This window comes from Protopterus annectens, chromosome 1.part1 (genome assembly GCF_019279795.1).
Source record: "Protopterus annectens isolate FY-2018-M chromosome 1.part1, PAN1.0, whole genome shotgun sequence".
NCBI classification, from domain to species: Eukaryota; Metazoa; Chordata; order Ceratodontiformes; family Protopteridae; genus Protopterus; species Protopterus annectens.
In genome coordinates, this window is record NC_056726.1 from 370,149,564 (window position 1) to 370,170,096 (window position 20,533).

The 20,533-nt window shown below is 42.2% G+C and overlaps 1 protein-coding gene across 1 annotated transcript in view; it reads right to left on the reverse strand.

Moving 5' to 3' along the window:
• Positions 1-844: 844 nt before the first annotated feature.
• The window catches only part of SLC25A38 (solute carrier family 25 member 38), a gene marked incomplete in the record, with an annotated part of 312,352 nt that continues 292,663 nt past the window's right edge, over positions 845-20,533 (reverse strand). Inside the window, 1 exon segment of the mRNA XM_044075325.1 lies at positions 845-1,673. Coding sequence (XP_043931260.1) covers positions 1,551-1,673 — 123 coding nt within the window.

Here is a 20,533-nt window from a genome sequence, read left to right on the forward strand (position 1 = left end):
CATCTCCTCCTTCGCACTTTCATCACTCTTCAGTCTACTATTCCAGCTGCTGACTCGCATTAAAAAAATTAAAGCATAAAATGTTGTTTATCTGTAAATGTAGGGCTACTTTAAGTCTTTATTATGAAACAGCTTACCGAAGTATACAAGCTACTGGCACACTGAAATGTACATCTATATAATTAATTATGCTCATCATTTTCTGTTGCTGAAAACAATTTTGTATCTATGCCTTACTATACTAGTACTAACTTCAGGGATTCTTCATTACTATGCAGACTTTTCAAAGCACTACTGAATGAGTTTTCTATACCATGTATAAAGTTTTACAAAAAATGTCTTTATTCACTAGACTATGCGTACACTTGTAAAATGCTGTTTTTTGTTCTATGCTACATATACAACTATCTAATATGCATTATTTGAAGCTTTTTTTCCCTAGGTTTCCAAGGAAAAGCGGACTCTGTGCCATTCGGACTTTCTCAGTCAACAAATGCAATAAATAAATAAATACAATAAACTTGTTTTTGCTTTGTGTACAAGTCATTGCTGAAACATATTCTTTAAGCCACTTCACCTACTGGACTATCAAATGAAAAAAGTGAGCAGTTCTACCTGTATCAGCAAACATCATATCACACCAAGGAATTAAAATGGCATCCCTCGTGTATCAGGCCATTCCAGAGAGCTTACCCTCATACACCATTCATTCTTTCATCGACGCATTATCCTACAGGGGTAAACTAGGCCTTCTCAGGTAAACGGGACATCACAGTAGAAAGGGTTACTAAAACAAAGGGCAAATGTCCACAAACTCGCATATGAAAAACACGAGAGCCAAGTGTTTTGTTGTCTCCAGCTTTATTTTAAGCAACCTAATAAGACTTCAGCAGGCTTATACTACTGTGCCTCTTACACAAATAAACAAAAGATTACAGTAGCTTGTATCAAAACTAACTATTGCAAAATTAAACGTCAACCTGATGCACAATAATTTCAACACAGAACATTTAAAATGCTGATACCCCAGCACATCAAAAATATGATGCTTCTTCAGGAAGCCACTATATCTCAGATGCTTAAAAAGCATACGCTAATTTTCAGTTGCTAGCTTCACACTCTGGCTGGTGTCTGCCCTACAGACTTTTACATGTACACAGCAGTAATCAGTTCAAGCCTGTAACAGGCTTGCTTACTGTGTTATTCCACATTTCTGGGACAACTTGCAAGATAACATTACTTTGTTTCCTGGAACTAGTGTTAAGATAACCCACTATACTGGAGCTGCCCATTTCTCAGATGTGCAGTTATGGAATGCTTTTGGGTGTAAATTAAACCTATAATGTTAGTGGTCTTCATTGTGTACAAGTAAAACATCAAATGGACAAAACTGAAATGGTAGTGTCTGATTGTTTCAAGTTACTTCCAATGGTCTCTGTTGCAATGCAGTCGCTAGGCACCCTTTGCTCAACTGACAGCGAGCCACCTCTGCTGTCTTAAGTGCAACCGCTGGCACATTTCCACAAACTCACAGCCTGAATTCCTGACCTTCAAGACTTGAGGCCCATTTTGGTCATCATCTGTTCATAAACTGTCCATGCCATTGCTGCCATCAATGTGCGACGCAAGGAACGAGGAACTATCCCTCGGAAGAATCCTACAAGTCCGTGATTCTGAGAAAATAATAATAAATAACAGTGAAATCATGCACTAATGATTATATGATAAACTACAAGCCTAATATCATTGTTAATCAAAGAGCACTTGTGAACATTATAAACAATTACAATTTCCACAAACAGCATGCATCTTCTCCTTACAATTCAGTACTTAATGGATCTGAAACAGAAAAACTAGTTTCTTGTACAGAATTCACTGGCGTTAGCAGGTTAAGGATTGTAATTCAAAGTACATATAAGCAAGTTAATAACACCAGTGAAGAGGCAATCCAAGGGCTGACGCCCATCAATGGAGAAACAGGGTTTACAGAAAAAAAGTAAAGGAATCCAGTATCACAACAGGAAGGGTCATGGATTTCACAGAAAGGTTACTTTTGAAATTATATGGGGACATATCCAAATCCAGGAATGGAAGAGAGGTAAGGAGGGAAAGCATAACAATGAATAAAGGTACAGCCTAAAGGAAGTGTAAAGGATGTCAAGTGTGCACGTATGTATATTAGGGCAGACAGTAAGGAAGCTAAAGATAAAAAATCTGGAAATACAAAAATACAAGTTATTAGGAGGAAATTACTTGGCAATTTCTGAACAGACTGGAAAAGCTAGGTTGGGTTTGCAAGAAAGATGCAGTTCAGGGAATCTGGAACAACTATGATGAGCAGGACCAATGCCAGGCATAGATTTTTAATATTTAAAAACTAAACTTCTATTTACATGATGTGAACATCACAGGAATAAATCTTAGACAACTAGAGATATTTCTCAATTCAAGTGCAACAACATGGAGAATCTTGAACCTCACACAAGAGCAGAGTATAACAAAGCAACAGTAAAGACGACTAAATGAGTTACTTTAAGGAATTAACTGCATAACTGTTGTAGGACTACAGAACAAGTTCAGAGAGACACTCATAGGTACTACAGCCAAGACAACCACTAAAACAAAGTTTTTTTTGTTTTGTTTTCTCTAATTACATTTTCTAGACTATAATGCATTTTCAGCAGCATAAGCAGGTCCACAATATTAGGTGAATGCAATGTATGTGTGTACACAGAGTGACAATAAAACTGTGCTGCTAACACTGTGACCATTTTTAACGCTGTGTTCTGGTTAATTCATTGCCGGTCAGACAAAATTGCAAGTCTTACATATGCCCCAGAAGAAAACATTGATTGCCAATTAATTAGCATGCTTCGACTCCAAAAGAAACATAACCCTTTTAAAAGCATCTTTCAAAAATTGAGTCCCACAGTTAACAAGCATGAAGTATTTACATTATGCTGGTTGTGTGTGAAGTTTCTTCAAACAAGTTTTGGACAAAGTTAAATAATCAGCCTCCACTCTAACCTCACTCAAAAACCGTCAAGTCTCTCCTAAGATTTTTTTTTTCTGTTTCCCCACACCTTCAGCACAACACTATCAGATGCTTCTCTCCCACTGCTCCAACTTGATGAGAGGAAGGTAAATGGAAAATCCTAGTACCAACAGCATCATAGACATAAAAAAAAAACCGTGGAGCACCATTTTTTTAAGCAACCCCTTTCTCATACATGCTGACATTTTTACACTTTAGTCCAAGAAGATCAAAGAGGTGTGGCCTGTGACGATATGCCTACCCAAGGTCGTAAAACACCTACACCTATCTAGACTATCCTGCATATCCAGTCCCAGTCCAGCAATCCATCCAAGCATGTGGCCATCACTGGGGCTCAAAGTGAGGTCTACCATCACTATCCTCCCTGCCAAATCCATCAGATTTTGCAGTGTCTAATAAATTCTAGGTCATCTGGATCATAGTCAGGGCTTTTCCTCACTAACCACTAAAAAATGATCAAAATCCATGGCAAGGCAGAGTCAGCAGAATAAAAGCCAAACAGAAAATATTCATGGACTCTGCGTACACTATAGAATTCAGTAGTTTAATATGATATACAAAGCTTTTGGACGAAATACATTTAAAAAACAAACACTCCATTATGACACAACCCAATCTAAGGGGCTGTCATGATAGGCTGGGTTGTGTCTTGTGACTGAAAACACTACTTAATGGACTGCTTGTTTTTTAAAATGCTTTTACACTCTTCCTCAGTAAAATAGAGCACAAATCTCTCCTGAAGTGTGACTGTCTCTTCTCTAGGTCACAAGACTGGGTAAGTATTTGCCAACTAGCTACAGTGAGTGAAAAACAACACTGGATCCTTACATCCTAGTCTATCCAATGTGAATGGCAGGGTACCAAACAGCTTGTCAGCTCTGATCCAAGCTCCTTTAAGATCTCTCCCACAATCCCCTGGGTCTAGCTCTCCTCAGACTGAGTCTGCAGATTAACAATGGAAGCATATGACTTGCAGATGAATGAGGGAGAGGTGGGCAGAAGAGCTTTTGGATGGTTTGCCAGGTCATCAGTAGAATAATAATTTATAAAGGTGATGAAGGGACGGATAATGTATCAGACAGATTTGGATGAAAGGATACAGCGTAGTGCTAAGTACATAACTTCCAAAACCTTATCTTGTCTGTGTAATATGGTTAGTGGATCAAAATCCCAAGATACATGAAGCATGAAGCCCTGGACCCACACCCTTTAGTACTGTTGCCCTAAAGAAGGCCCTAAATCTGGACAATATGTCTAACTTACAGTGTTTGACAAAGTTGTGCAATATAGACCAAGTTGCTGCAGCACAAATTTTATCCACAGAGGAATTCCTGAAAAAAAGCTGTGGAGGTTGCAAGTGATCTTGTGGGATATGCACCTCTGGTTTACATGGCAGAGATTTTTGTGGAGCATATGTAAATGAAATACAATCAGACAATCTGGAAAGGGTTACTTTGGAAACTTGTTTTCCTAACTTTTTTTAAAGAGTGAAAGAGATTAAAATACAACTGTATAAAATCTTACCATAACACTAGAGGAGGGAGTGAATGCTGCAACAGTGAAGAGGACATCTACTGTTATGGTAAGATTTTACACAATTATATTATGTCCTTCCATATCACTGTTGCAGTATTGCTTACTTAAGGGAGAGTACAAGAGCTCAAGAGGAAAACTGGGAGGAGGAAGGCACTGAAGAACCCTCTATAAGCCTATGCAGGATAGCCCTGGCAAAGCCAGCTGTTGCTCTGGAAACAACATCCAACTTGTAATGCTCAGTGAAGGTATGGACAGAAACCCAAGTAGTAGCCTCATGGATGGAACCAATATCCAGTCCTTTGAAAAAGGCACCAGAAAGAGGAAAGAGCTCTGGCATAATGAGCCTTTAAAGAGGAAGAAAGACATTTACCATGAAAAAAATAGCAAAAAAAAAAATGGCCTTAGAAATCCAGGAAGAGATGATCTGTTTATAAACCACCAAATCCAAAGGCCTGATATGAAAAGAAGCAAAAAGCTTCTCAGATTTGCAAATAGTCTTAGTTTTATCCAAATATCCGAGCTGTCTATGCAAATCCAAGGAGTGAAGAACCTTCACACTAGTAGACTGCAGAGAAGGAAAACAGGAAAGCAAATTAATAGACTGATTAAGAGACAACTCAGTGACCGCCTTGGGCATAAAAGGAGGTTAGTACGAAGAGATACCCTGTCCCTCTGAAAAACTAAAGGGAGGAACAGCCACAGCAGGCTGCCGTTCAGATACTCTTAGCTTAAGTAAGGGCTGAAAGAACCATCTTCAAAGTAGAATATTGCAAGGAACCTGAAGTAGCAGGCTCAAAAGGAGCTGGAGTCAATTTGTCAAGAACAAAAACTGAGGTCCCAGGAAGGAAGAATAGGCTTCCTGGAAGGCTTGATATGAAGAATGCCTTCAAAAAAACTGTTTAACCTCACAACTTAGAGGCCAGAGGAGGAGTTAAGGGCAGTCAGGCAGAAATTGCTGACAGGTGAGCTTTAACTGAAGAATAAGCCAATCCAGCATAGAGCATATCACACAAATAAGACAGAACCAGAGGACTTTCCACTGAAAAGGGATCCTGGTTACAAGAGAGGCACCAGACAGAAAATTTCTTCCATTTGGACAAATATAATTTCTGGTAGTGGATTTCTTGGCCTCCTGCATGACTCAAAGCACATCCATAAAAAACAGAGGTGCCTAAAAGGGATCAAAATTCATCACCCACATCAGCTGAAGAGTGGACAAGAGAGGATGGATAAGAGACCCCGTCTTGTGTGAGGAAGGTCCACCCGGTGAAGTAACTGCCCCAGGCCAAGTAAAAAATGATGGGGAACCAATGCTGTCTGGGCCAAAAGTGAGTCACCAGCAAGATTCTGGGGGAGTCTTGCCTGTGCATGACCCTCAAAAGCACAGGAATGGGAGGGAAGACTACACAAATGTCCCCTTCTAAGGAAAAAATAGGGTGTCTATCTTCTAAGCCAGAGGACTTGGGATTCTGGAACAGAAGAGTGGACGCAGTCTGTTCAGAGGGGAAGCAAAAAATATCTACCCCCAGAATGTCCACAAACACATCTCTGTGAAACATCTATTCGTGAACCTGTGTGCTGGACCTGCTCAAACAGTCTGCCATTATATTTTGCTCTGAAGGAATGTACATAGCCTGAAGAGTCACTTGATAATGGACAGCTAGGTCACAGACCTGAAGAGCAAGTGTGCAAAGATGGTAGGACAGTGTCCCCCATTGCTTGTTGACATACCACATCACGCTGGCATTGTCTCTCAAAACTTTGAGGGGTCTGGGAAGAAGGAGGGTATGAAAGGCCTGAAGAGCTAGAAGAGCTCTTATCTCCTTGTTGATGTGGTCTGACCACCACTGAAGTTCGAGCTTGAGACAGGGAAGAAAGGGAGCTAGGCATTTCAGGGGATGACAATGATGAAGCCACACTGACTTGAGATACCACTGAAGTTCTCATATAGAGCCTGACCAGAAGCAGCATAGGAATGGTGAAAAAACAAACCCAAGGACCCTGAGAAAATCCCTGGTTGTGACTGAAGCCAGAGGAAGAAGAAATTGGAAAAAAACAATCAATCAGAGATAGAAAGACTGGTGGAAGGCAGGGATGCCATCATGGGAATGGTCTGGATCCTGCAACTGAGAAAAATGTGATCCTGAAAAGGAACCATGACTGACATGAAAGTTTATGGCGATCCTCAAGGTCTGCAAGGAAACAGTAAACTGGAGGTCCTGAAGCAGGACACTGGGGGACAAAACCTAAATAAACAGGTAATCCAAATAAGGAAAGGTCTGAACCCTCCTCAACCTGCACAAGGCAATGACAAGAGTGAGGCACTTGGTGAATACCCTTGGGGCAGTAGAGAGGCCAAAGGGAAAACCAGAGAACAGAAAAATGTAAGGAAAAAACAGAAATGCAAAAATTTCCTGAAAAGGGGATGGATGGGGATATATGAAGGTAGGCATCCTTGGGATCCAGAGACACAAGCAATGCTTAGGGAAGAAGAGGGAACAAAGACTGAAAGGACAACATCAAGAAAGAGAGAACCTTTAGAATGGTGCTGTGCCAAGAAAGATCTAGAATGCATCTCCAGGTGCCTTCCTTCCTTCCTGGCAATCAAAAACATTCTGGAATAAAAATCCTTCCTTTTCTGGGCAGGGGGTACAATTAGAATGGTGCCCTGGGCCAAATCAGCATGAAGCACCTCTGGAAAAAGGGAAGCATCTGTAGAGTTGGTGGATGCCCAGAAAGGCAGAAACAGACTTCCACACCATGAAATACCCATGGAGATGACGGACAGAATCTAAGCGGCTTGTGTGACCTTAACCAGTTTTGAAGGGAGAAATAAAAATGAAGAGAAAAGGGAACCTGGCTGAGGGGAAAAGGGCAACAAAATTGTCAGATGCAACCTGGTTTGTCCTGAAAAGGAGACTTCGGAGAAATAAGGGACTGAGTAGACTTAGCTGGAGGTACACATCTAGTACCCTTTTACCTTTTGGAGGAAGGAGAGACCGAACAAAAGCAGGCTTGGAAGGATTATTCCTCTGAATCTTAGGGACAGAGAAACAAAGATGTGTTTCAGCTCCTGCAAGGCCTTGCCCTTATCCTGGAGGGAATTAACTTCAGCAGTAGCAGAGCCAAAAAGACTTGTGCCTTAATGTCATCAGGCAAGCCTGAAGATGAAACCAAGAGTAATGTTTCAGAACAGAACCAAATGCAGCAAACCTAGAAAAAACATCAGGTGCGTCACAGCTAACTTAATGGAGTGGCAAGCCACTTAAGAAGCAGAACCCAATAAAGAAAGGCCGAAACTTGAGATCTGTTTCAGGGAGGTCAGAAACTACATGAGAAAGCAAGGCTAAAAACACACCTAGTCACAGGAGTCTGGTAAACGATAGTCCTAAAAGCAGGGTGGCAGCAGTATAAACCTTTTTGCCCAGTCGTACCATGACCCTACTATCCTTGTCTGAAGGAAGCAGCTTAGAGAGTTTGTCAGAAGAGACAAACATAGAAGGATTGGGACATTTATGCAAATACTTACAACCATCAGGCATTTTGTAAAATCTGTCAGGCTTCTTGGGAGCTGAAAGCTGAGAATCATGGCTACAGAAGTTGCTGAAAAGGTATCCAATGAGTGCAGCCAGAACTGGAGGAACTTGGGAGGATTTTAGGAGACTCCATTTGGAGGAGTTCATGATACCTGTTTTGAATATCAGAAACCTAAGACCAACCCCACTTAAAATTCCAAATAATGTCCCCAAAGGAGAGTTCTTCTAAAGGAGAATCTGGACTGAGAATCCTCTTCCTCAGAACTATAGTCCAAAGGAGAAGAGATCCGAGGAAAGTATGCAAAGGACTCTTCCCCAGAATCTAGATCCTTATTAGATGATTCTTGTTCCCTAGCTCTCTTGAGAAGAGTAGAGGATCAAGAAGGGGCAGGCACACAGACTCCTTGAGGAGGCTTTAAAGCTACTGGAGCATTGAATAACCCCAGAGTAAAAGCCTGCCATTCATGTTGGGGATCTTTAACAGCAGGGGAAATATGCTTGCTTTTTTTGTTTTTTGTTTTTCTTTAGTGGGATGTCCACACAAAAAACTCTAGGAGGGTCAGACCCTTGCCAACAGTACCAGAGTAGTAGAAATCTCCTCCCAAACCAGAAATCGTCCGAATCCCTCTCGGTAACTCAGTTATAATCATCCAAGGTTCAGACATGTGAAAAGCTTCCTAGGATGTGTGAGAAATCCAATCCATGCCTGCCTCTGAAAGGACTGCAGCAGAGGAACCCAAAGCAACAACCAGACAATCCTCTGGAATTTCACCAGCCACAAGAGAAGCATCTGGAGGAGGGTGGACCGCAGCTGAATCAAACCAGAGTTTTTTGGTCTTTTCCTTGGGTGGTGGATGACCCTTGGGTTGGAAAGACTCTGCTGTAGCACCTTGCGCCAACAAGTTTAGACATGATGTTTTTTAGGCAAATAGAGAAGGAGGAGAGATGACTATGCAAGGTCTTAAGGAAAAACCCTTGGCAAACAGAACACTGTGTGTGGTCGTGAGAAGCACCCAAACAGAAGTTGTGACCATCCTTATGGGAAATCTGCCTCCCAGACCAAGATTTTTCCCTTTCTGGATGACATGTAAACCAACAACACTAAAATAAAAGGGAAGATAAAACCCCTGACTGGGCATTTATCTGACAACAGCATGGTAGCCATCACAGAAGAGTGTTCAGACCGGTGCCCAATGACGGCGTTCAGACTGGCAGCAAAAAAGTTCTAAGGTGAGTGCATCTGTACGTCGCCTTTATGCCATACGTCTTGCACTGGGATCATACATGTGACAATGCCTATAAACTCTAAAGACTTTTGTGTACTGACCAGATGTTGGGCTACCCTTGTCAGGACATCAGCTGTACCTTTTCTGAATGATTTGGTCCAGTGAAAGTATGAATATACTCACCCTGGTTAGAATGGTTAAGGAAGAAAACAGGTAAGATGGTGGTTCAAGTTACCCTTGAAGGGAAATAAAGGATTAGTCAGTCCTAAGATATACTCTCGTCTTTGTGGAAAAATAAATATAGAGGATAGAAGGACCAGGTCTGTAATTATGAGACAGGAATTTTAGTTGTGCAAATGATGCAGGCTCAAACAGAGTTTTAATCAAGACTAATACCAAGTTGAGGACCCAAGATTGAGCAAGTTCTTTAAAAGGAACGAAAAGGAGAAAGTTCCTTTTAGAAAGTCTGCAAAACACTGAGAAGGATTGGAGTGGGTTATCAATGCAGTTACTGAAATTTGAAATAGAAACTAGTCGCATCTTTGAGTTGTTTGATAAGGGTTCCAGTTCTTCAACAACAGAGAAACTGCAGAACCTTTCCAATAGAAGAGGATAAGGGGTCAATACCTTGGCAAGCTGCCCATATGGAAAAGCCCTTCTATCTGCTCCTGTACACCTTACGAGTGTATTCCTTTTGAGGCACAGAAATAACCCAAAGGATATTTGGAGATAAAGAGGGATTTGGCCATTAAGAGATATGGAGAAGCCGAGCGGTTAATTTCAAATAGATCAAGACCAAATAAGGCTGACTTGAAGGCCGAAGCAGGAGATCTAGATGAAGTATCAGTGGCCTTCAGATCCCCCAAGTGAGGACCATGCTACTGCTTTCTATAGGAATATGGACATCGGGGCAAAGGTGGAAAGAAAACTATTGGGTTTCTGCCTTTCAACAGCATCCCTTGGTGGCTGCCTTTCTAGGGGAATCAGGACAAAGCAGCTGCTTCATTTGATGATGGATGGGAAGGCAAAGTAGACATTGCGCAGATCAAGCACATCCAATAGCTTGCTTTTGGCATGATAAAATTCGGTGTATTGTAACTAATCTGAAGGGGCTCTTTTTGATGTAAAGATGAAGGCCACTTAGGTTTAAAATGAGTCTGAGGCCCTTGTTGTTCTTTGGCACTAAAAAGAATCACAAATAGACTCCAGACCCTCTGTAGTCTGGTGAGCCTCCCGAATGTCTTTTTTTCTAGAAGAGTTAATTTCAATTTTGGACACTTCTTGGTGGGAATGAATGTCTGGAAGCAATTGGGTTTAATGATGCAGTGAACGGGAAAATGGTATGATGTAGCTTCCGGATCTCTCTCACCTAAGAATCCTATGTAATATCCATTCAGACAGGGAAGTAGAAAGATAAATGGGTCCTAACTGCCTTCCAAGGGACAACAATTAGACAATCCTTCAGGGATGCTGGTTCTTCTCGTCAAAAAAAGGACACCCCCAAAATTCCCTGTTTTTGGAGCTCTACGACACCCTCAGAAGGAGCTACCTCTGCCCCAGCCAGCCACGTCAGTGGCACAGTTAAAAGTTTGATATTTTGTTACCCTAGACTATAGGGATTTGGTCCCCTTCTGGATTCCTGTCGTAGAATCTTAGAGGGAGTCTCAAATTTGACAACCAATAAAGATGGTCCATCTTACCTTCTTACTCAGAATTTAGCAAATTCTCTTTCACTGACAGATCAAACAAGGAGCAATCATCATATGCAGCTTTCATGAAGGATACTTTTAAGTTGTCCTCAAAATCACAAAGAGCCAGGTAAGACGTCTCACAGTAATGCCACTGTACCAACTACCTGAACTACACCACTGGCGGCATTATGTAAAGGTGGAATGAAGAGGATGGTGGCATTAGTCTTCCCCACTGTAGTCACTAGTTCTTTCCTTGACTCTGGGTATGGATGGTTTTTGCAAAGAATCTAAAGCCCGTTCTGCTAAATCTCTTTGGAAGCAGTTCATGTGTGTGACATAATACAATAATCACAGAGCCAAGACACCCAAAGCATAAGCACACTTTTCCATTCTGTTCATTACCCGGGCCTCCTTTTTGGGTGGAAGAACAGCTGTTGCTTGCAAACACTATTGCTGCCATTAGTCTTGAGATTTTGGAGCAAAGCACTGCAGTTACTTTCCATAAAGAAAAGTAATGAAACAGACTGCAAGGATGCAGAGGCAACCTTCCACAAGGCACATTTGTAAGAAAGTGTACCCGAGTGGCTGCCCTATGAAAATCAGTATTTGAAATGGCACTACCTGGGTTTCGTACTGATCACAGACATCCCCAAGGACTGAAACAGATGAAAGATTTTCCTTTGACTGACTCAGCAACATAGAAGCCAGTCTAGACAAGGAAAACTTCTGGCTCCCAACAGCCTGGAATGAGATGCACGAGTGGTCATGCAGACCAAAATGGACAGTCCTAAACTGAACACTGTAAGCTCCCACCCTGAAGTGAAGGAACTTCATGGATACCTTGGCTATCCTGACATGTTTTGTAGCCCTCCATGGAGCATAACTGCACATCCATTCCTCTACAAAGGCATAAAAAGGATGGTCTGCACCAAGACTATCCATAACTTTGCTTTCTGAATGAAATGGTCGAAACTACTGACATCCAATATCAGTCTGAGGTCTTGTTTTCTTGAACTAAAGGGAAAAAAGAACCTTGAACAGTATCTGCATCTCTTTCCCATGGGACTTCTTGGACTGCTCTTTTTTCAAAGAGGTGGATTACCTCCATTTTGGCCACCCCCCTTCTGAAGGGATGGCATGTCTGGAAGTGGAAGAGAAGGATAAGATGTAGCCCCCAGACAGGATATTCCCATATCCATGTGTCTCCTGCGATGCACTATCATACAGGAAAGTGGAGGAATAAATGACTCTCAACTGCTACTAGACTAGGATACTCAGGCAATCCTCAGCAGGTCCTGCTACTAACTTCAAAGGAAGGACTGCAAAACACTTTGCTCTCCGCCTGTGCCTTTTCCTTTTGGATGGCATCCATTTTAGGAGATGCCACTCCCACATGGGTATCAAGTACAGCACTGAATGAAATCCTGACAGTGCAGGCTGTTTTTAAACCACAACTTCTTGTCATCTTTAGGTTACTTGAAATATATGCTGATGAGTGGAGAACTTAATGCCATCAGCTGTGGGAGTCTTTCCTTCCTGCTCATTTTTCTGCAACCAGGCTTTCACCTTTATACTAAATAACTTGGCACCTTTGAAAGAAGCGATGGTGAAGGACACTTCAATGTTTTTAACAAAGTTATAGTATCTGAGCCACACATGCCTATGAATCGGAACGTTAGACCTAGTTGCTTGAGCTGCTCCACAGACAGTGTGGGCAAGTTGCATGAATAGATTACAACTACTAGTCACAATTACTACCCGGGACTGCACACATTTATCTGCTGATCTCTATGAGGGGACCTCTTCAATATGCTCCTGATCTTAGCTGCTAATGCACACTGAAATCTAGATAGGTCATGCATTTCTCCATGCCAAATGGTAAATGTACTAGATGCAGGCATACACTTGCCACAACAGACCAACACCCTGGATTCTTTATCAGGCGAATGGACAAAAGGGCTCTCAGAGGAATCTTCCTGAGTGTCACTAACACCATCATGATGTCAGTCAGCCTTACTTCAAGATCCATAGACCTTGGGAAGACAGATCTTGTCTGTTTTTTTTTTTTTTTTTTGCCATCTTCACTGAATGATAAGTGAAACCTTTTCAGTCAGGGGGACCAGTCAAGAGGTATGAGAGGAAGACTCCTACAAGAAATAGGATGGGGACACATTGGGTCAGCAGGTTAAACAGCCTTCTGTTGCATAAGCAACTTAGGGTCTTCAGGAAGGGGCACTGGGGAATCTCCCCCATCATTTAATTCAGTAACCTGGGAGGGGACTACATGTCTTTTGCAGCATTTCTTCCTGTAATCACTTGGAAATATCAGGATGGGAAGAAGAGGCAATGCAAATACCCAGAATCTAACCTTACACCATCTTTCCATGCCACTGTTCCTCTGGTGAGGAGACTGGTGGGCTAAAACCAGATATACATGGGTGTTCAAATGTTGACATATTGATACAGGTATCACAGTTACGTCCCTGGAATATTCAATCAGTGTTTGCTGCACAAAGGCCTGCTCTACCTACATCAACAATACAAAAGGGCCCAGTACTGAGTAGTCCAATGACACAGATACTGTCATCAAAAACTTCAATGTTGAGTCTTCCAACCTAGATTTCAGTACATGGAATACTGTCAGACAGGAGGTGGATAGCTTCAGGGCTGCAACATTAATAACGAAAGTCACCAGCAAACCAAATGGCACAAAGAGAGTAAGTACTACTGTTAGGGTTAACTCCAATATTCGTCACCTCTGCACTCATAACATAAAATGCTGAGAAGGTGAGCATCAAGCCACAAATGTCAGTGGATTAATCTACAAAAAAAATAGATGAAAGATTAATTTATTTATCCTCTGATGACCAGGTTATTCCAACTAGTCTACTGACACCTTTACAGGGAGACCAAGGTAGCATTTATACCACTAGGAGAAATTTCGTCAGTGAATCAGGGAACTTCTCATACACTTATTGACAGTTAGTGTGGGATCTTTTACATCCACCTGAGCTACTATAACAAGCAGCTTGGACCTTGGTTTAATGTGTCATTCAAAGGATGGCACCCTCAGGAGTGCAGCAACCACCCCCCATGCTGCACAACAGTGTCAGCAGTCCAATCACCTGGAGTGTAAACAGAACCCACAAAGTACAGTTGTATACACTTACCATAAATGTAGATGTTTGAGAGTATTCACTGTTGCAGTCATCACTTTTGGGTTATCTGCTTGCAGTAGCCCTCAGTCGGCTTGATTAACAAAGGTTTGGGTCCTGCGTCGGTTTCTGTCCATTCTTCCATGATGTCAGGTCGTCAGGGGTATAAAACATGCAGCCGACACCATTACATCAGTTTTTCTTGCCCCAGATGTCAGATACCCCCTTAATGGGAAGCAATTAAATCTATAAATACAAAAGGTTATACCTATAACAAAAAGCAAATGCACCAAAAAGCTTTTGAAGATAGTAAAGGAAAGTAGAGATATATCCAAAAAAGAAAAAGAAGGGGGCTGGAGGAAGGGTAACAAGGACTGCAACAGTGAATACACTCGAACATCTATATTTATGGTAAGTGTACACAACTGTACTATGTTTTTCGTGTTTCACTGTTACAGTCATCACTTTTGGGTAGATTCCCAAAGCTAAGGATGGAAGGAAGAATTTAAATAGAATTAGGGCCAGCTAAAAGGACCAGCAAGACTGCAGTGGCAAAGCCAGCTCTGGATTTAGAGAAAATTGGCAGATGGTAATGCTTGGTGAAAGTATGTACAGAACTTCAGGTAGCAGCTTCTAGGATGTCCCTGGTAAGGACGTCTCTGAGAAAGGCTGTAGAGGTAGATGCAGCCCTGGTAGAGTGGGGTCTGATCCCCTGTGGGATAGGTTTTCCATGGTGTTTGTAGCAAAAATGAATGCAACGGCCTATCCATTTGGAAATGGTTTGCTTTGAAATAGCCTTCCCCTCTGCCCCTGCAGCAAATGCCACCAGCAGTTGATCAGATTTCCTTTGAGGTTTAGTTCTGTCCAAATAGAATCTAAGTTGTCTGTGCACGTCTAAGGAGTGCAGAATCCATTCCCCTTTGTTCTGTGGATTATTAAAGAAGGTTGGCAAATGTTTGGACTGATTAAGGGCCACAATGGATACCACCTTGGGCATGGAGGGATTGGTCCTGAGGGACACCCTGTCCGCATGAAAGATGATGAAAGGCTCCACTGCCATGAAGGCCTGTAATTCAGATACCCTTCTTGCTGAAGTGATTGCTAAAAGGAAAGCTGTTTTCCAAGAAAGGAATTTTAAGTCCGCAGTGGCAGCTGGCTCGAAAGGAGGAAGGGTGAGCTTTTCCAATACAAAGTGGAGGTCCCAGGCTGGAGTTGGTGCTCTCCTGGGTGGTCGTAGATTTTTGGCCCCTCTGAAGAACTGCTTAAGCAGTGGTTGAGAGAAGAGGGGTGGTTCTGTGTTATAATGAGCTGAGATCGCTGAGGCGTGAATTTTGATGGAGGAGAAAGACAGGCCCTTATGAAAAATCTCAGTTAAGCATTGTAAAATCTGAGGTAAATTGGGTACTGTTGTGCTCATCCCTTGAGATTGGTTCCAGGCACAGAATCTTTTCAATTTTTCAGCGCAAGACTTTCTGGTACTAGGCCTCCTTGCCTCTAAAATATCCATCACTGGTTTACTGACGGATGGTAAAGGAGAAATTATGTAATTAGTCAGGCTGCTAGATTCAGTGTTTGAAGCTGAGGATGCAGAATTTGGTTCTCCTGCTGACACAATAGAGTAGGAGTCTGAGGTAGGTGCCATGGGGCCCACAGTGACACAATGGGCAAGAGGGGGTACCAGTGCTGGCGTGGCCAGTCTGGTGCAATCAAAATCGTCCTTGGTTTGTCTTGTTTGATCTTTAGTAGTACTTTGGAGAGGAGAGGCAGAGGGGGAAAGGCATAAACTGATAAAGTTTTGGGGGGAAGCAAACAGGTCTATATCTGGGCTCCCCCATTTGCTTGTCAACATGTTGAAAATCCTTGGTTCCAGTTTCCACTCGTGTGGGTCCATGAGGTTTCTGCTTAGTTCATCTGCCAGTGTATTTAGTCTTCCTGGCAGGAATTGAGCTTGTAAATGTACCTGATAGCTTGTGTTCCACAATGCCATGGCTAGTCTGCAGAGGGGGTAAGAATGTGTACCCCCTGCTTGTTTATGTACAACATAACAGTGGTGTTGTCCGTCTTTATCATTAATTGTCCTGGAAGAATGTGGTCCTTGAAGGCTGTCAGAGCATTCTGTACAGCTAACATTTCTTTTTGATTGATATGCAGGTGCATTTGACTTGGGTTCCATTTGCCCTGAATGCACTTCCCTGCCAGGTGGGCTTCCCGTGCACAGTCTGATGCGTCTGACGTTAAGGTTTGGGTGGCAGGGGGTAGTGTGAATGGTAGTCCCCTGTTTTGGTGGCAGGCCTCTGCCCACCAAAGGAACTCTAGGCGTAGGCAAGGTATGATAGGAATCATTGCCTCTAGATCCTGTAATGTTGACACCATAGGCTTTTTGAGATACCATTTCAGTTTCCTCATATGCAGCCTTGCATATGGAATTAGAAGAATGCAGGAGGCCATGAACCCCAAGGCTTGCAGTATTTGCCTTGCAGATAACTGGGTTTTTGTGGCCACTTGTTTGAAGTAGGTTGTCAAATAAATCCATTTCTCTGGCGTGAGGAAAGCCATCTGGGAAGTTGTATTCAAGCTTGCACCCAGGAATATAATTTGTTGACAGGGTACCAGTTGTGATTTCTTTTAGTTTATGGTGTACCCCAGACAAGTCAGTACCCTTTGAACAAAGGCCAGATGATTCAAAAGTATGTCCTGGCTTTCTGCCTGAATTAGACAATCATCCAGATATGGGTATATTTGAATATTTATTTGCCTGCAGAATGCAATGACTGGAGCTAGGCACTTTGTGAATACCCTGGGCGCAGTAGATAAGCCAAAGGGCAATGCAGAGAACTGCTAGTGCATGTAGCCTGCTTTGAAGTGTAGGTATTTTCTGTAAGACTCCCTGATAGGGATGTGCAGGTATGCTTCTTTTAAGTCTAGTGTTGCCAACCATGCATCTTTGCAATCATAGGAAGCAGCTGGTGAAGAGTCAGCATCTTGAATTTTGGAATCACCAGAAAGATATTTAGCATAGAAAGGTCCAGGAGAGGACGCCATGTATTGCCTTTTCTGGGTACCGGGAAAAGTCTCGAATAGAACCCTTGTCCCTTTTCCTCTTCTGGTACCAACTGAATAGCCCCCATGCTTAAGAGAGAGTACTTGATTTTGGGCCTCTGCCCACTGATTTGGGGGTAGATCTGGCCACCCTCTTGATGTTGGTAAGGTGTGGAAGTGAAATCTGTATCCTTGGGACACTATATTTAAAACCCATTTGCCCTGGGTAAGGAGTTCCCAGTTTTTGGCCTGCAGACCAATCTTTCCGCCTAAAGGAGCATTCAGTTGGGAAGTGCTTGGAAGTTTTAGAAGCAAGTCATTGAGACTGTTTTCCATGGGGGGGGGGGTCTTACTACTCCCTGATTTGGGTGCGGAAACCCCCCACTGCTTAGTCTTCTGTGTCCCCTGGGACTGAAACCTGGGGTTTCTGCTATGTCTGGGCTTGGCTTGAGAAGATCTTTAAGAGGCTGGAAAGGACCAATTCTTAGAGGGCCAGTGCCTACTAAATCTAGGAGGCTGAACTTGTAAGAAATCTTTAACAGTTTGCATAGATTTAGCTTTATCTTCCATCTTTTTAAAAACTTCCTCAGCCTTGTTGCCAACAGGCGGTCCTGATTTAAGGGAGCATCCAACAATTTAGCTTTAACGTGATCAGGTTAAAGATTGCTCCTTAAGCCAAGCATGCCTTCTGAGCACAGAACCAGTAACAGCAGCCCTGCAAGAGGCCTCTAAAGAATCAAATCCACATTGCAAAGTATGTTTTCCAACCTGTTCAGCAAAATGCATTAAAATCCTATAATTCTTTATTTTCCGCACAGTCAGGAATCAACATCATTTTCCGATTAAGCAATCCAATAACATGTTGTTGACACTTGAACATATGAAACTGGCAGTTTAAAGCCCTAATGGCCAAGGCTGCAGAAGTGTAAACCTTCTTACCCTATCTATCCAGCGCCCTGGAGTCTCTATCAGAAGGGGTAGGATTTTTAGCAGTAGAAGCCTTAATGCCCTTGGGTCCCTGTGAAATAGTCTCTGGATCCACAATAGGATTTTTAAAAAGGAACTTGTGTGAATCAGGAACCCTGCAATATCAGTCAGGTTTTCTGGGAGCAGGAGGCAAGGAATCAGGGGCCAAACTAGATTCCGAAAAAGCATCATCAACAATGTCTAGTACTACGCTGAGGCAGGAGTAAGAAATCCCTAAGCCTTTTTTTTTAATCAGAAAAACCCTGGCTTTCCCAGTGCAAATGCTCCCTTAGAGTATGTAAGGTTTCACCAAAAGAAAAATCCTCTGGAGGGGAAGCAGAGGGAATATAGCCCTCTGCAACAGAATCCTCATAAGTAGATAAGGGCAAATCCAGATCATCAGAAGAATCTGGAAAAAAAATCAGAATCCTGGTCAGAAGATTCATAAACAACTTCAGTCCTAGGTCCCTTAGAAGGGGGAGGCTGGCTTCCCCTGATTAGAGTTACAAGATCTTCAGCCATTCTTATCATTTGTTTTTTTTAGATATAGAGGCCTGAGCATGCAGCCTGGGCATCGTTTTTTTAGGCATGGTTCGAGATTTAGGCCTATCCTCTGGTGAGGAGACTGGTGGGCTAAAACCAGACATACATGGGTGTTCAAATGTTGACATGTTGATACAGGTACCACAGTTATGTTCCTGGAATATTCAGTCAATGTTTGCTGCACAAAGGCCTGCTCTACCTACATCAACAATACAAAAGGATCCAGTACTGAGTAGTCCAATGACAGATGCGGTCATCAAAAACCTCAATGTTGAGTCTTCCAACCTAGATTTTAATACATGGAATACTGTCAGACAGGAGGTGGATAGCTTCAGGGCTGCAACATTAATAACGAAAGTCATCAGCAAACCAAATGGCACAAAGAGAATAAGTACTACTGTTAGGGTTTACTCCAATATTCGTCACCTCTGCACTCGTAACATACAATGCTGAGAAGGTGAGCATCAAGCCACAAATGTCAATGGATTAATCTATGCAAAAAATGGATGAAAGACTAATTTACTTATTTATTTATTTATTTTACATTTGTTGACCGGGCTAGTCTAACTGGATACATGTCCATTTTCAGTAGAGGCCCGGGGAGAAAAGCTCCAAGCATAGGCAGTGACATATCATATATTACATGCAAATAGCAAACAGAAATATAAAGTTAAAATTATTTATTTATTTTTTTTTACAGATGTACAGACATTATAATTTATATCTAGTACAGTGCAGGATAGCATATTTAGAGTAAGAATACTCTTAAGTACCAAGAAGGAAATCTTGTTAAAATACTAGTTAGAGGCAAGGTTACTGGTTAACCCACGTAAACGTAATAGAACAACAGAGCAGAAAAGTCTAGGGAGAGTGAGATGAGGATTTAGATATTAGTCAGGGTTAGAGCAGGGACATAGCCAGTGTGTAGTAAGGTATTCTTTAAGGTATTTTTTGAAAAGCAGTGTGGAAGAAAGATGATGACCAGGTTATTCTCACTAGTCTACTGACACCTTTACAGGGAGACCAAGGTGGCATTTATACCACTAGGAGAAATTTCAAGGAATCAGGGAACTTCTCATACACTTACTGATAGTTAGTGCGGGATCTTTTACATCCACCTGAGCTACTATTAATGTGTTATTCAAAGGATGGCACCCTCAGGAGTGCAGCAACCCCCCCCCCCCATGCTGTACTACAGTGTCAGCAGTCCAAGCACCTGGAGTGTAAATAGAACCCACAACGTTCTGGTCTTCCAGATCAATTTCAACAGGAAATCCTGTAGCGGGATACTCAGTAGGGAGTTTACCAGCAGCTCATAGATGGCTGGAGTGAGGCAGTTGGTTGGCGCAGTGACAGAACCATCTCTTGCTACCCTGGCACCAGAGAGGGAAGAGAGTTCACCATCTCAATTTGTGCCTACACTAATGCCCTCATCTTCTCAAACTGCAGATTTACTGGAAGAGAGAGAGAGAATGTGGGCAGAATTATAAGAGATGTCAGACAGGATCAAAGGAGTCTTGGAAGGAGGTAAAAATTAAACATCTCAGTATTAACCTAATCTTCCCTTTATTCAAAGAAAAAAATCAAATTTGAAACTCAATTTTTCTCTTTCTACTGTATTTTGCTATACTAGGTTACTTTTAATGCACCAAAATCACATTAAGTGCCCCTCATACTTTAGCATGCACTTCCACAAAATAGCCTTCATGGGGTCTAAAATACTAGTGTGATCTTGATTTATAACTTCTTTCTGTTCAGAATCCATTTCAGGTCCACTATACACAAG